Source organism: Lonchura striata, chromosome Z (assembly GCF_046129695.1).
Source record: "Lonchura striata isolate bLonStr1 chromosome Z, bLonStr1.mat, whole genome shotgun sequence".
Taxonomy (NCBI): domain Eukaryota; kingdom Metazoa; phylum Chordata; class Aves; order Passeriformes; family Estrildidae; genus Lonchura; species Lonchura striata.
In genome coordinates, this window is record NC_134642.1 from 890948 (window position 1) to 907788 (window position 16841).

General features: G+C 52.5%; 1 protein-coding gene across 1 annotated transcript in view; it reads left to right on the forward strand.

Moving 5' to 3' along the window:
• The window catches only part of TCF4 (transcription factor 4), a 96479-nt gene that overhangs the window by 26407 nt on the left and 53231 nt on the right, over positions 1-16841 (forward strand). Inside the window, exons 4-5 of the mRNA XM_077790186.1 lie at positions 6754-6815; positions 8332-8428. Coding sequence (XP_077646312.1) covers positions 6754-6815; positions 8332-8428 — 159 coding nt within the window. The remainder of the gene's footprint in view (positions 1-6753; positions 6816-8331; positions 8429-16841) is intronic.

Consider the following 16841-nt stretch of genomic DNA (forward strand, 5'->3'; position numbering starts at 1 on the left):
CAACAGCTCACGTTGAGGGGGGGAGTGTCTCATTTTGACAAGCTCTGCTCCATTGTCACCTTGCTGTTCATTGTCCAGTTCCACCTTTAGCCCGGGCAGTCCCATCCCACTGGTTTTTCTCTTTATTCCACCTTGTTTGTACTCCTGGATTTGGATCACTGTCCTTGCTCCCAGCTAGAGCAGGAGTTGTTTTGTCTCCTTGTGCTGGACCCACGCAGCAAAGCAGCACGGACAGGAAAACAGGTTAAACAGTCCTTGGTGGCACTGAAATAAAATCCACTTTAAAGAGATGTATCCTAAATAATAGGCTTCCCCTTGGCACGTTGATGGATCTCTCCAGCAGGTTTTAAAGGCAGCTGCTAAAGAATAGGCTGGGGAAAAAAAAGAAAAAAAAGAAGTTCAAGTGTATCCAAAGTCTCTCTCTCATGTTTATAGCACAGTTTTATTACTGAAGGTAAGACAGATCACCTCCAGCACTAATATTGGGATTAGCAAAGTGTTGGAAAGCCATTAGCTTTCCTCACCTTCCTAATTGCTGCTTCTTTGGGAGAGCAGGAAAACTCGGGATCACGGAGGAGCTTTGTGCCTGCCCCTGCCTCTGCTGGGGGTTCCTCCCAGGAAATTCCTGCCTTTCCTTGAGGAAATTCCTGCCTTTCCTTGAGGAAATTCCTGCCTTTCCTTGAGGAAATTCCTGCCTTTCCTTGAGGAAATTCCTGTCTTTCCTCGAGGAAAATCCTGCGTTTCCTCAAGGAAATTCCTGCCTTTCCTCCCAGGAAATTCCTGCCTTTTCTCAAGGAAATTCTTGCCTTTCCTCGAGGAAAATGCTGCCTTTCCTCCCAGGAAATTCCTGCCTTTCCTTGAGGAAATTCCTGCCTTTCCTTCCAGGAAATTCCTGCCTTTCCTTGAGGAAATTCCAGCCTTTCCTTCCAGGAAATTCCTGCCTTTCCTTGAGGAAATTCCTGCCTTTCCTCCCAGGAAAATCCTGCCTTTCCTCCCAGGAAATTCCTGCCTTTCCTTGAGGAAATTCCTGCCTTTCCTCCCAGGAAATTCCTGCCTTTCCTCCCAGGAAATTCCTGCCTTTCCTTGAGGAAATTCCTGCCTTTCCTTCCAGGAAATTCCTGCCTTTCCTCTGAGGAAATTCCTGCCTTTCCTTCCAGGAAAATGCTGCCTTTCCTCCCAGGAAAATGCTGCCTTTCCTCCCAGGAAAATGCTGCCTTTCCTTGAGGAAATTCCTGCCTTTCCTTGAGGAAATTCCTGCCTTTCCTCCCAAGAAAATCCTGCCTTTCCTCCGAGGAAAATGCTGCCTTTCCTTGAGGAAATTCCTGCCTTTCCTTGAGGAAAATCCTGCCTTTCCTCCCAGGAAATTCCTGCCTTTCCTGGGTTACTTTGGCTCTGCTGGGATTTGTTCCTTCAGATCAACTCCAAACCCACGCTGCCCTTTGCTTCTCGGAGGAACCAGCACAGGGTGCTAGAAAAATCCTTTCCTGCAGCACAAAGAAAGCACTTTTATCCCTTTTAAAGACAAACCTTGAACAAATGACAATTCCCAGTTCATTGTGACATTCCTGCAGCTGCACCGTGGCTTCTGGGATGGTTTGGGCTGGAAGGACCCTCAGGAAAATCCCGTTCCAGCTCTACCAAGGGCCCAACGGGATGGAGAGTCCACAGCTTGAGCTGCCCGTGTGAATAAAAACCAGTCTTAGATTTCTGGCCTAAATTCAAATAGAAGTGACTCAAAGCTGGAATAAAACAGCAATTGGGATAGAAAAAAAAAAACAACAAAAAAAAACCTCTTCCAGCTGCTCCCAAGCTGTTTGTCCCTTTTCATGAAAGCCACCTCTCTCTTTGTTTACTCACTTCTAAACACGGATAATTCAATCAACTGGGCTCCAGCTCCATCCTGGATTTGTGGAAATCCCCTCCTCCGGGGGCAGACCCGGGAAGGATTTTGGGCAGAGGGGCAAAAACAGGAGGGGAGCAAAGCCCGTCTCTCCTCGGCACGCAGAGCTTTGCCTGCCATATGTTTGGAAGTGGAGCTGCTGTCCCAAATGCCAAGAGGTGTTGAAGGCTAGCTGGGTGTTTTGGGGATGATTGGTCCATATTTTACAGTTTTCCCAGTCGCATTGTTGTCGGAAGGATGCTGTGGGTTGTAAATATGTTCTGGAGCTGGGTAAAAATAGCTCGATTACCATATTCTGATGGATAACAATTGCCACGCTCCGAAACCTCGGGAAGAGGCTGGGGCTGCAGAAAGGATGGGCCGGAGCTTGGCAGCTCCCTGGGGTGGTCCTGGGACAAAGCCTGGTGTCCTGGCACCCTCACGGCCGGGTTCCACCTCACACCTCTGTTCCACCTCAGTTCCACCTCACACCTCTGTTCCAGCTTGGGCTGGGTTGGTACCAGAGTTCCACCTCAGTTCCACCTCAGTTCCACCTCAGTTCCACCTCAGTTCCACCTCTGTTCCACCTCAGTTCCACCTCAGTTCCACCTCAGTTCCACCTCTGTTCCACCTCTGTTCCAGCTTGGGCTGGGTTTGTACCTCAGTTCCACCTCAGTTCCACCTCACACCTCAGTTCCACCTCAGTTCCACCTCAGTTCCACCTCTGTTCCACCTCTGTTCCAGCTTGGGCTGGGTTTGTACCTCAGTTCCACCTCAGTTCCACTTCACACCTCAGTTCCACCTCAGTTCCACCTCAGTTCCAGCTCAGTTCCAGCTTGGCCTGGGTTTGTACCACAGTTCCACCTCAGTTCCAGCTTGGCCTGGGTTTGTACCTCAGTTCCACCTCAGTTCCAGCTCAGTTCCACCTCAGTTCCAGCTTGGGCTGGGTTGGTACCTCAGTTCCACCTCAGTTCCAGCTTGGCCTGGCTTTGTGCCGGAGTTTCCACCACAATTTCACCTCCTGGGTTTGGTTTGTACCTCAGTTCCACCTCAGTTCCACCTCAGTTCCACCTCGGTTCCAGCTTGGCCTGGGTTTGTACCTCAGTTCCACCTCAGTTCCACCTCAGTTCCAGCTTGGCCTGGGTTTGTGCCTCAGTTCCACCTCAGTTCCAGCTTGGCCTGGGTTTGTACCTCAGTTCCACCTCAGTTCCACCTCAGTTCCAGCTCAGTTCCAGCTTGGGCTGGGTTTGTACCTCAGTTCCACCTCTGTTCCAGCTCAGTTCCAGCTTGGCCTGGGTTTATACCTCAGTTCCACCTCAGTTCCAGCTTGGCCTGGGTTTGTACCACAGTTCCACCTCAGTTCCACCTCACACCTCTGTTCCAGCTTGGGCTGGGTTTGTACCACAGTTCCACCTCAGTTCCACCTCAGTTCCACCTCAGTTCCAGCTTGGCCTGGGTTTGTACCTCAGTTCCACCTCAGTTCCAGCTTGGCCTGGGTTTGTACCTCAGTTCCACCTCAGTTCCACCTCAGTTCCACCTCAGTTCCACCTCAGTTCCAGCTTGGCCTGGGTTGGTACCTCAGTTCCACCTCAGTTCCAGCTTGGCCTGGGTTGGTACCAGAGTTCCACCTCAGTTCCAGCTTGGCCTGGCTTTGTGCCGGAGTTTCCACCACAATTTCACCTCCTGGGTTTGGTTTGTACCTCAGTTCCCACCTCAGTTCCACCTCAGTTCCACCTCTGTTCCACCTCAGTTCCACCTCTGTTCCAGCTTGGCCTGGGTTTGTACCTCAGTTCCACCTCAGTTCCACCTCTGTTCCACCTCAGTTCCACCTCAGTTCCACCTCAGTTCCAGCTTGGCCTGGCTTTGTGCCGGAGTTTCCACCACAATTTCACCTCCTGGGTTTGGTTTGTACCTCAGTTCCCACCTCAGTTCCACCTCCTGACCTCGGCTTGGCTTTGCACTGTTGCCACCAAGCCGAGTGCCAGGGATGAACATTCCAGCAGGGTCCTGCAGCACATTCCAGGAGACGTGGCTGAATTTCTCCTGCCGTGGTGCAGCAGGGCCGTCATTTATTCCTTCCACGAGACACTTGTGGGATAATTTAGCTCTTAATGACCCGTCGGCTGAGAAAGTACAGGATGTGCTGCAGCCACCTCGGAATGCCGGGCCTCTTTCCCAGCTGGAATTACAGAGGTGCTCTCTTGATTAGGAGCTGCTGGGTGGGGGTGCTGAGCCATGGAAGCGTTTCCATCTTTCCCTTCCAGGTGGTTTCCCAGGATCTCAGGTTTTAATGAGCCCCCTCAGCAAGGAGCTGCTGTCTTCTGGGAGCAGGCTGGAGCTCTGGAAGTTTCTGTCGAGCATATGGACAGGTTGAAAGGTAGCAGCAGTAAAGGGCAGAGCTCAGAGGTAGGAGATGAAGAAGCCTTCAAAGCCTCCAAAATTTTGGTTCCTCACCAAAATCTGGCGCTCCAAAGTGCCAGAGCATTCCTCGGTGTGAGGCGTGCCCAAAAAGAGCCAAGAATCTGGCCAGGGAAGGGTAAGGAGCAGCTGTGGAGGCCAGGAGAGCTTTGGATTCAACCTTGGGATGGGTTGGGGATGTCCTTCCACCCAAGGCCAGGGAACAAAGCAAAGGTTGAAATAAGAACCCTCTCAGCCACGCACGCTTTGGGAGGCTGAGAGGAGCAGGGACACAGCAGAACAGGGAGAGCAGGGCCTGGAAAACAGGAAAAAAATAGGAAAAAAATAGGAAAAGAGCCGTGCTGGCTCCTGGGATGGCGTGGGCAAGGGTGAGCTCAGCCCTGCAGCACAATGCCATCCTGTGCTGGGAACACTTCAGGTTTTGTTGACATCGCTGTCCTTTCTCAGCTGGGGTCTCCCAACTCTCCCGTGGGTATTTGGAGGAAAAAATTGTGGAATTGCAGAAGGGAAATTTCCAAGTATTCGAGGCCTTCATCCTTCCCTGCCTGTTGTTTTGGGCTTTTCTTCTCATGTCGTCCTGATGATATTTAGAGCAAAACCTTCAAAAAAAGATGGGATCAATGGATGTGCATTTTAAATTTTCCAGTCCTTTAGCTTATCAAATATCCAGGTTTCTTCTTCCCTTGATCTTCCTCTTTAATCCTTCTTCTGTATTTTGTCGAGCTTGGTTTTTTCATGTAGTTTTTCAACGTAAGACTCGGATAAATCCAAGTTCTTTTGAAGAGCGGAACAGCAGGAAAGGTCTCAATCCACCAACCAGGCTTGTTGAAATCCATTGGGATTAGCAGGCCCAATTGAAGGTGTTTTGGGAAGCAGCAATCCCAAAGTTTATCCTGCTGCAGTGGGATAAGGATCTTGGCTCTGCCCCACCCTGCTTGCTTTGGACAATTCCTGCAAATCCTGGAATTTCCAGCCCATCCTGGAAGTGTTTTGGGCAGGAGCTGTGCAGTGAGATGTCCTGAGGTCCCTCCAAACCCATCCTGGAAGTGTTTTGGGCAGGAGCTGTGCAGTGAGATGTCCTGCTTTGGACAATTCCTGCAAATCCTGGAATTTCCAGCCCATCCTGGAAGTGTTTTGGGCAGGAGCTGTGCAGTGAGATGTCCTGAGGTCCCTCCAAACCCATCCTGGAAGTGTTTTGGGCTTGGAGCAGCAGGAGCTGTGCAGTGAGATGTCCTGAGGTCCCTCCACTTCTTTCTTTAGAGCATTGCCAACTCTGGCCGTGGCGAGGTATTGCTTTAATGAGAAGCTCAAGGGCCTTTTGCTAATTACCAGCCAATAATTGCACTCGGTTCCTGCCTTGTGTCAACCCGCTTGGATCTGATTAGGGAGAAAGAAATGGATTTATCCGTCAGGGTTACTTCATTAAAGCTCCTCGCTGATGCTTCGCAGAGGGTCGGGAGCGCTTGGCGCCTTGTGGGTGAAATCCCAGGAAAACCTGGGAGAAAAGTGCTGGAGATGCAGCTCAAATCCTGGCTGTGCCCATCCCTGACGTGCCCCTGCTCGGAGCACCCCAAAAATCCCTTTGGGCCCAGGTTCTTGGGTGTCTTCCCTTCCAGGATCGCTCCGGGTGGGCACCAGGGCTGGAGCCCGCTGCTCCTGCTGGCTCAGGAGCTGTGCCCGTCACACCCTGGGATGGCATCCCGTGGTTCTGAGTGGGAGATGGATCAGGGCTCCCCGACTTAATTGCCTGTTACATAACACAACTGATATTTTAAAAAAATCTGCCTAATTAACCTAATGGAATGGTTGATCGGATCTGTCAGGGAAATGATCCACAGTTTCTTTTTATTTTTTTTTTTTTCCCGGAGCTTAATTAAATATTTACCTTCGAGTGTCTCGTGCTATTAATGTGTTCATCTATTACACAGAGAATAGAAATCCTAATTGGGGAAAGGATGAAACTCCCGTGAACGTGTCGGGTTGGGAATTTTGGAAGTGCCCAGATTCAGTCTCGGCACCTGCTCGTGACCTTCTCCCTTCCTCCAGCTGATCCTAGAACCTGGATGGGTTTAACCCACGTAGAGAATTCTCCAGGCCAGTGCCACAGGGCTTTGGAGCAAGCTGGGATAGACATCCCTGGCTTAATCCTAAAAATCCCCTGCACCCCAGAGCAGCCAGCGAGAAGTGCAGATCTTCTGGGTGGTGGCAAAGGCCACAGGGTGAACTTCACCTCAGCTCTGTCCCACCCGAGCTCTTCGTGTGGTCACTCCCTCTGTTCCTCTGGAGCAGGAACTGGGGAATCGTGCTGAATTCCGATGAGTTCTGGAGCCTCGGCTCCTCACGCCTGCTTCTTAATTAAAGGCACCGGGAGATTAATTGGAACCGTTAATTTCCCCGTGCCCTCGCAAAAGGCGCCAATGATTTCCGCGAAGCCTAAAGAACTTTTTTGTCCACAGATGTAGAAGACAGAACTAGCTCAGGGTCCTGGGGGAATGCAGGACATCCGAGTCCGTCCCGGGTAAGTAGAATCTAATCTTTATCCCCAGGCGCGCTTGCTGCAGATGGAAATGTGTGATCCCGGGAGCCGAGGCGGCCCGGGAACTCGGATTCTCATTAAAATGGCTCCTTGGAATGTTCCATTGCAACCCTCAGCCTGCCACGGGCTCTGGCTGTGGGAGAAGCCGAGTCCATCCGTGAGATCCTTCCACCCCAAAGCGTTCCTGACCATCTGTGAACACCCATTAACCAATTCCCGACGGGCTCAGGCCGTCCCCCGACCCCAAAAGCACGGGTGGAGCAGAGGCTGCTTCCCAGCCCGTGGATTTTTGGGGATTTTGGGATCGGAGGTGATGCCCAGCCCTCCTCCCTGTGCTGTGACTTCCTTGCCCTTCCCACCTCACCCGCTGCAGCGTGGGGTTCAATCCCTTCTCCTCAGGGAATTCTGTCCCTGGAGCATCCAGGCCAGCCCACCCATCAGGGAGCAGAATTCCCGAGCTCCGGCTCGGCGTTCGCTGGGATGCAGGACACAGCTGGGCCCGGGTGGACAATTGGGCACATTTTTGGTGACACCTCAGCATGGTGACAAGAGCACAGCTGGATCCTCCCAGTGGGAGCAACCCCATCCCAACCAGAGCAGGCTGGGCCCAGCTCCTGCAAAAAACTCCTTCCTCACACCCTTATCAAAACACCTTTCAATTACTCCTTAATTATTTCCCAATTAACTCGAAGGATCGGCGCCGTGCAGCTCCGGAGTAACGAGGAAGAGCAAGTCCTTCATCCCCTCCTCAGGCTCAGCCTTCCTTCGCCTGCCCGCGAGGAAGGAATCCCAGCACCTTTTCTTCTTGCGTCCTGCTTTGCATCCCTGACGTCATTCCCGCTCCCATCTGTCACTTTGATTTTCCTGCCCTTTTTTTTTCTTTTTTTTTTCTTTTTTTTTCTTTTTTTTTTTTCCCCCCTTGACACTTGTATTGCTTCCGAGGGAAAAATGTTTTGAAAAGGAAATGGGGAATTGGCACACACCGATTATTTCTGCCTCCAAAGCCTTGAATGAAGTGGGGGGAGATAGAAAGAAAAGGAGCACGAGCCTGGGAAGGATTCGGGAATTTGAATCGAGGCCGGGCATTAAGTCGCGGAATTATTCCGCAAACAGCCTGACCTCGCTTTTTCCTGCTGGAATGGAATTCCCACAGCGGGAGCCCCGGTTCCTCCGGAGCCTTTTCTTCCAGCTTGAAGCAGGAGGACTCCTCCGAGAGGGATTTGTGCTGCTCTGCCCCGCACGGAATTTCAGGAGCATCATCCCAGGCCTGCAGTCCCGTCAATGAGCTGAGCGTCGGAAAAACGACGCTAAAATCCCTGGAATGTGACGTTCCGGACCAGCCAGCGGGGTGGGGGGGTGGAAAAAAAACCACAGGAACCATTTTCCTTAGGGCAACCTTCTGATGGATAAGGAATTGTGTGGATTTCTGGTTGGGGCGAGGCTGTTGCAAGGTGTAAAACTGTGTTTTTTTTCTTTTTTCCCCCCCATTTCTCGCCAGAACTATGGAGATGGGACTCACTATGACCACATGGCGAGCAGAGACCTCGGCTCACACGACAATCTCTCTCCTCCCTTTGTCAATTCCAGAATACAAAGTAAGAACATGGAATTTCTTCCCTGATCGGGGGCTGGGGAGGTGGGATCAATGGACTAGCAATAAAATCCGGGGGCCTTCAAGCCCCCGTCCTCATGTTTTGGGCTTGGCAGGAAGGTGGGAACAGAGATTTGTTTCAACTCTCTGTTTTTTTACGGTGTGAAAAATGTGCTGTGATGGTATTTAGTGTTTTATATCCATTTTCCCGATGCTTTGTGCCTATAACTGCGTTTTTGTGATGCAAAATTCCGTTTGGCTCTTTCCCGGGACACGCTTGGGATGGGATTTTTAAAGCAGGGAAAGTTTCTCGATATCCTAATCAATAAATTCCAAAGGGATCAGAGAAATAGGAGGTGGAGGACGATGGCAGTGTTGTTTGGAGTGGGAGGGAGGGCTTCCATGCTCCTGGAGATCTTTTCCAACCGGAACGATCCCGGGATTCGGTGCTGGAGGCTTATGAGGAGCCATTGCTGTGTTAATTAATGCAGGCTGATTAAGGAGTTGGATGGAAGTCAATAAATGATGTCACAATCGGGGTCACGCTCAGGCTGGGCCGTGCTCCAAACGGTCGGGAGCGTTGGACGCTGTCGGAGCTTGTCGCCGTCCGTCCGTCCATCCGTCCGGGTTCCGCTCCGTGCCCTCGGGGGGCGTTCCCAGCTGTGCTCCCTGGGGAAGTGGGATGGGTGAAGCACCAGGCAGGGCCTGGGCTGGGAGGCAACGCGTGGTGCCCGGTGGGAATGGCAATGGCAGTGCCAGTGGGAATGGGAGTGACAATGGCAATGGCAATGGCAGTGACAATGGCAGTGACAATGGCAATGGCAATGGCAATGGGAATGGCAATGGCAATGGCAGTGACAATGGCAATGGAAATGGGAATGGCAATGGCAGTGGGAATGGGAATGGGAATGGGAATGGCAATGGCAATGGCAGTGACAATGGCAATGGAAATGGGAATGGGAATGGCAGTGACAATGGCAATGGCAATGGCAGTGACAATGGCAGTGCCAGTGGCAGTGACAATGGCAATGGCAGTGACAATGGCAGTGACAATGGCAATGGAAATGGGAATGGGAATGGCAATGGCAATGGCAGTGACAATGGCAGTGACAATCGCAATGGCAGTGGCAATGGCAATGGCAATGGGAATGGGAATGGGAATGGGAATGGCAATGGCAATGGCAGTGCCAATGGGAATGGGAATGGCAATGGCAATGGCAATGGCAATGGCAGTGGCAGTGACAATGGGATAGAATGGCAGTGGCAGTGGCAATGACATTTGCAATGGCGATGGGAATGGCAGTGACAGTGGCAGTGCCAAGGGGAATGGGAATGGGAATGGCAGTGACAATGACAATGGCAGTGGCAATGGCAATGACAATGGCAATGGCAATGGCAATGGCAGTGCCAAGGGGAATGGGAATGGGAATGGCAGTGACAATGACAATGGCAGTGGCAATGGCAATGACAATGGCAATGGCAATGGCAATGGCAATGGGAATGGCAATGGGAATGGCAGTGACAGTGGCAATGCCAATGACAATGGCAATGGCGATGGGATAGAATGGCAGTGGCAATGCCAATGCCAATGGCAATGGCGATGGGAATGGCAGTGACAGTGGCAATGCCAATGCCAATGGCAATGGCGATGGGAATGGCAGTGACAGTGGCAATGGCAATGGCGATGGGAATGGCAGTGACAGTGGCAATGCCAATGGCAATGGCGATGGGAATGGCAGTGACAATGGCAATGCCAATGCCAATGGCAATGGCAATGGCAATGGCAGTGACAGTGGCAATGCCAATGCCAATGCCAATGCCAATGGCAATGGTGATGGGAATGGCAGTGACAGTGGCAATGGCAATGGGAATGGCAGTGACAGTGACAGTGGCAATGCCAATGCCAATGGCAATGGCGATGGGAATGGCAGTGACAGTGGCAATGCCAATGCCAATGGCAATGGCGATGGGAATGGCAGTGACAGTGGCAATGCCAATGCCAATGGCAATGGCAATGGGAATGGCAGTGACAGTGGCAATGCCAATGCCCATGACAGCTGGCTGCAGCCAGGGCCAGCACTCATCCTGTCCCCAGCTCCCAGGTGACCTCCTGGGAAGGGATTTATCCCCTTCCAAAAGGGAAAACGTGCCTCCTCACCCCCTGGAACCTGGTGCAGCCTTTTCCTGCGGGAAGGACTCCAGGGGCAGCAGGCTGGCACCGTGGGCATCGCCCGGGTGGCACCGCTGATCCGACCCTGTGATCCCTTCCGAGGCAGCGGATCCCACCACGGAGCTGCTGGGTGCCCCGGATCCGTGTGCCAACCTGGGAATATCTGTGCCCGTTTCACCACCATGCCATCCTGCAGGAATGTTCACCCAGGGTTCCTGGGCTGCTGGGTGCCCGTTTTTAATGGGATTTTCCCCTTCTCAGGGAATATCCCACTTTTCCACCATGCCATCCTGCAGGAATGTTCACCCAGGGTTCCTTGGCTGCCGGGTGCCCGTTTTTAATGGGATTTTCCCCTTCTCAGGGAATATCCCACTTTTCCACCATGCCATCCTGCAGGAATGTTCACCCAGGGTTCCTGGGCTGCCGGGTGCCCGTTTTTAATGGGATTTTCCCCGTCTCGAGCGACGCTTTTCATCCCGGTGGCTTTGATTCCGTTCCCGTTATTCTGAGGAGAACTGGGATTTTTTTGCAGATTAGTGAAGTTTACCCAACACAGCATTAAAAGGCCTCGCTTTCAATTGCTAAACTGTAAACATTTGGGATGAAATTTTCCATGCTGTGCCTCTGACTCAGCCCGCTCCGTAATTTTTTTTTTTAACCTTCTGCAGGAATGATTTCAACATTTTCCTCAAATGGGATTACATTGCAGCCTGGCAGATTTGGGATTTTTCTCCCTCAGCGTCTGGCACGGCGGGAACACAAATTCCTTTTTCACACCACCTCTGTTATGGCAGCTGCGAAAGGGACACGGGCAAACGGGAGGGAAAGGGCCAAAAAGCATCCAGGAATTCCAGGGATGGAGCTTGGAGCAACCTGGTGCCACCTCCCGAGTCACTGGAGTCAGGGAACGGTTTGGGATGGGGCATTTTAGGGAATCGTGCCATCCCTGCACGGGCAGGGCCACCTTCCTCCATCCCAGAGATGAAAAAATTCCCATTCCCAATGGAGAGTTAATGGATTTGTAAGCTCTGCCAGTCAGGATTCCGAGCTCAGCAGCATTCAGCTGCGGTCCCGGAGAAAAGGAATGACAAGGACATCTCCATTTCTTTGGGAAGCAGCAGCAGATGTATAAATAGAAACTGTCGACTGTGGCAATTCCTGTCGCAGGAGAGGAGCTTTGAAATATGAGTTTGTCCTCCAAGACGGCGCAGGGAAGTTTACATTCCTTACCACTCGGACTCAAACAGCTCCGAGCGGTTTGGAAGGAGTTCTGTGGAGTGACAAGCTGGAGTTGGCATGTCTGCAGGCAGAGGAGCACCTCCTGTCCCTGATCCTGGGCTCCTGTCCTTAATCCCAGGCTCCTGTCCTTAATCCTGGGCTCCTGTCCTTAATTCTGGGCTCCTGTCTTAATTCTGGGCTCCTGTCCCTGATCCCAGGCTCCTGTCCCTAATCCCAGGCTCCTGTCCCTGATCCTGGGCTCCTGTCCCTGATCCCGGGCTCCTGTCCCTAATCCCAGGCTCCTGTCCTTAATTCTGGGCTCCTGTCCTTAATCCTGGGCTCCTGTCCTTAATCCTGGGCTCCTGTCCTTAATTCTGGGCTCCTGTCCCTAATCCCAGGCTCCTGTCCCTGATCCTGGGCTCCTGTCCCTAATCCCAGGCTCCTGTCTTAATTCTGGGCTCCTGTCCCTAATCCCGGGCTCCTGTCCCTGATCCCAGGCTCCTGTCCCTGATCCTGGGCTCCTGTCCCTAATTCTGGGCTCCTGTCCTTAATTCTGGGCTCCTGTCCCTGATCCTGGGCTCCTGTCCTTAATTCTGGGCTCCTGTCCCTGATCCTGGGCTCCTGTCCCTAATTCTGGGCTCCTGTCCCTAATTCTGGGCTCCTGTCCCTAATCCCAGGCTCCTGTCTTAATTCTGGGCTCCTGTCCTTAATTCTGGGCTCCTGTCTTAATTCTGGGCTCCTGTCCCTAATCCCAGGCTCCTTGTGGACTCCTGTCCTTAATTGTGGGCTCCTGTCTTAATTCTGGGCTCCTGTCTTAATTCTGGGCTCCTGTCCTTAATTAATTCTGGGCTCCTGTCTTAATTCTGGGCTCCTGTCCCTAATCCCAGGCTCCTTGTGGACTCCTGTCCTTAATTCTGGGCTCCTGTCCTTAATTAATTCTGGGCTCCTGTCCCTAATCCCAGGCTCCTGTCCTTAATCCCAAAGTGCTGCCCACACCCCTAAATTCCTGCCCACACCCCTAAATTCCTGCCCACACCCCCAAATTCCTGCCCACACCCCCAAACTGGAAATCCTCACGGAGAGAGGAGAACTCCATTTATAGGGATGCTGGATTTGGGGAAGCGAGAAGGCGCAGCGAGGAATTGGGAATAATGTGGATTTTTCAACCCCTTCCAACAAGAAAAGCCATTCCGTGCATCAAAAGAATTGTTCCCAAAAGCCCCAACACCACAAAGAAATGCAAATGGGAACGAAAGCATTCCTGCAGAAGGGTTTTGGGAATGAATTGCTGCTTTTTTTTTTGGTTTTTTTTTGGGGGGGGGTCTTTTCTGGTTGGAGCTGCCTGCTTGAAGTGGTTGCAACCCCCTTAAAATGACTGCAGCACCCCGAGGTGCCCCCTTGGCTAGCGGGGTGGAGATTTGCATTACAGCTGGCAAAATGGACATGTGGGAAAAACTGGGAAACAAAACAAATTTGGTGAATTAGTGGGTCATTTCCATAGGCGGTCACGCTCCGTTAAGCAGGGAAAAAACAAAGGGTTTGTTATGCTCTTAGTTAAAACCCAGAATGTCCAACAAAGCTGAGTTTAATTAATAAGCATTCGCAGCCCGGCCCTGAAGTCTGAACTTCTCAGCGTGGAGAGATGGGGAATTAAAGGAGGAGTTAGATAAATAAAATCAACTTTTTGGGTGCTGCAAAAGAACCGAGCGGGGGGTTGAGCCCACGTTCCCTGCAGGCTTTTCCTTCTTCATGCAGGGCACAGTGAGTTTCCTTCCTTGGGAGAGGAGGCAGAGGATCCTCCAGGGAATTTTAGGAGGATTTCTTGATAGATGATGTAGATGCTGCTAAAAAAAAAAAAAAAAAATTAAAAAAAAAAAAAGAAAGAAATGGGTTTTTCACCTCAGTGTTTGCAAGATGTCAGAATGGGTTCTAAATTTCCCAGGAGAGAGGGGAGAAATGTTGAAGGAAATAGGGATTATTCCAGGCTGGGTGATCACACGGTGGGTTAAAGCAGAGAGGAGACATTCCCAGAATTGGGAAAGAAGGAAGGAAAGGTCCTTCCTGGGCAAAGCCTTCCATGCAGGGCTGAACTGGGATGTGAGGGGTGAACTGGGATGAACTGGGATGTGAGGGGTGAACTGGGATGTGAGGGGTGAACTGGGATGAACTGGGATGTGAGGGATGAACTGGGATGAACTGGGATGTGGCTGGACTGGGATGTGAGGGATGAACTGGGATGTGCAGGGATGAACTGGGATGAACTGGGATGTGAGGACTGGACTGGGATGTGGCTGGACTGGGATGTGGCTGGACTGGGATGTGCAGGGATGAACTGGGATGTGCAGGGATGAACTGGGACGTGAGGGATGAACTGGGACATGCAGGGATGAACTGGGACGTGCAGGGATGAACTGGGATGTGCAGGGATGAACTGGGATGTGAGGGATGAACTGGGATGTGCAGGGCTGAACTGGGATGTGCAGGGATGAACTGGGATGTGCAGGGGTGAACTGGGATGTGAGGGATGAACTGGGATGTGCAGGGGTGAACTGGGATGTGAGGGATGAACTGGGATGTGCAGGGGTGAACTGGGATGAACTGGGATGTGCAGGGGTGAACTGGGATGTGCAGGGATGAACTGGGATGTGAGGGATGAACTGGGATGTGAGGGATGAACTGGGATGAACTGGGATGTGAGGGATGAACTGGGATGAACTGGGATGTGAGGGATGAACTGGGATGAACTGGGATGTGCAGGGGTGAACTGGGATGTGAGGGATGAACTGGGATGTGCAGGGCTGAACTGGGATGTGAGGGATGAACTGGGATGTGCAGGGGTGAACTGGGATGAACTGGGATGTGCAGGGATGAACTGGGATGAACTGGGACATGCAGGGATGAACTGGGACGTGCAGGGCTGAACTGGGATGTGCAGGGATGAACTGGGACACCTTTGGCTGCTCTTTTGGAGCTTTCCCATTCCTCCCTCCCAACCTTGCAGCTGAGGAGGTGACATCCCTGGAAAGGTTGAGTCAAAAATTCCAAACAAAACATTCTGGCCAAATCTGGCAAGGATTTATATTTGCCAAATATACCCCGGCGTGCATCGGGGCTGAGGTTTGGAATTTGGGCCAGTTCTCAGTGGATTCCTGGGGATTTTCCTGTGAGGTCTCTGCCCTGTTCCTCCGTCACCCTTGGGTGCGTGGGCCAGGTGGAGCTGGGCTTTGGTGTGGGATCACCGGAGATCTCCTGGCTTTTGGTGGATCTCCTGGGTGGGCACGAGGCGAGCAGCCTCTTGTGCCGCCATGCCTTTGGGATGGAGAGAGAGAGGGGGGGAAAAAATAAAATAAAAATAAAAATAAAAATAAAAATAAAAATAAAAATAAAAATAAAAATAAAAATAAAAATAAAAATAAAAATAAAAATAAATGGGGAGTTTGTTCAGGTAAACGTGTGCAAAATGAATCCAGGGACAGCAGGTGAGGGGGGACAGAACCAGCTCCAGTCGTTCCCGGGAAAAAAAAATGGGAGTCTGCTTGGAAAAGCGTCGTGTGCGCCTCAGAAATTGCAATTTTCTGTCTATTATTAATGCAGCAGCTGTTGCAGTTCAGGCAGCTTCCAAAAGCTTGGCAAATTCCAGAGGGGTGGAGAGCAGGGAATTTTTCAGCTCGGGAAGCTTCGGCTCTGCTCTCGCAGGCGCCGCACGGGGAGCGGTGGTCCTGATCGTTTTGGGGTGTGGATCCCTCATCCCGGAATTCCTGAATTCCTGAAATCCCAAAAGGGAACGGGAGGGGAGGGGAGGGGAGGGGAGGGGAGGGGAGGGGAGGGAAGGGAAGGGAAGGGAAGGGAAGGGAAGGGAAGGGAAGGGAAGGGAAGGGAAGGGAAGGGAAGGGAAGGGAAGGGAAGGGAAGGGAAGGGAAGGGAAGGGAAGGGAAGGGAAGGGAAGGGAAGGGAAGGGAAGGGAAGGGAAGGGAAGGGAAGGGAAGGGAAGGGAAGGGAAGGGAAGGATGTGTGGGATCCCAGGTCTGTGGGATCCCAGGTTTATGGGATCAGGGAAGGGCACAGCTCCATGGCACAGCAAAGGGCACAGCTCCATGGCACGGGGAAGGGCACAGCTCCATGGCACGGGGAAGGGCACAGCTCCATGGCACGGGGAAGGGCACAGCTCCATGGCACGGGGTATGGGATCAGGGAAGGGCACAGCTCCATGGCACCTCCATGGCACGGGGTATGGGATCAGGGAAGGGCACAGCTCCATGGCACCTCCGTGGCACAGGGAAGGGCACAGCTCCATAGGATCAGGGAAGGGCACAGCTCCATGGCACCTCCATGGCACGGGGTATGGGATCAGGGAAGGGCACAGCTCCATGGCACCTCCGTGGCACAGGGAAGGGCACAGCTCCATAGGATCAGGGAAGGGCACAGCTCCATGGCACAGGGAAGGGCACAGCTCCATGGGATCAGGGAAGGGCACAGCTCCATGGGATCAGGGAAGGGCACAGCTCCATGGCACCTCCATGGCACGGGGTATGGGATCAGGGAAGGGCACAGCTCCATGGCACCTCCATGGCACAGGGAAGGGCACAGCTCCATGGCAACCCCATGGCACGGCAAAGGGCACAGCTCCATGGCACCCCCATGGCACGGCAAAGGGCACACCCCCACAGCCCGGGGAAGGCCCCGTGCCCAGCACTCGTGCCGCCAGGCCGGGCACGCCGGGCCGGGGCCGTGTGTGCCAGCCTGTGAAACGGGGCGGCGCCGCCCGGCTGCGCCACACCTGGGCCCTTCAGCTGTGATTGATCGGCTTGCTCATGTGGAATGGGCCCATCTGCTCCCGCTCCTCCGGCGGCTTCCCGCAGCAGCGTTCCCTCCTTTCCCTTCATTCCCTCCTTTTCTATTCCCTCCTTTCCCTTCCATTCCCTCCTTTCCCTTCATTCCCTCCTTTTCTTTCCCTCCCATTCCCTCATTTCCCTTCATTCCCTCCTTTTCCTTCCATTCCCTCCTTTTCCTTCATTCCCTCCTTTTCCTT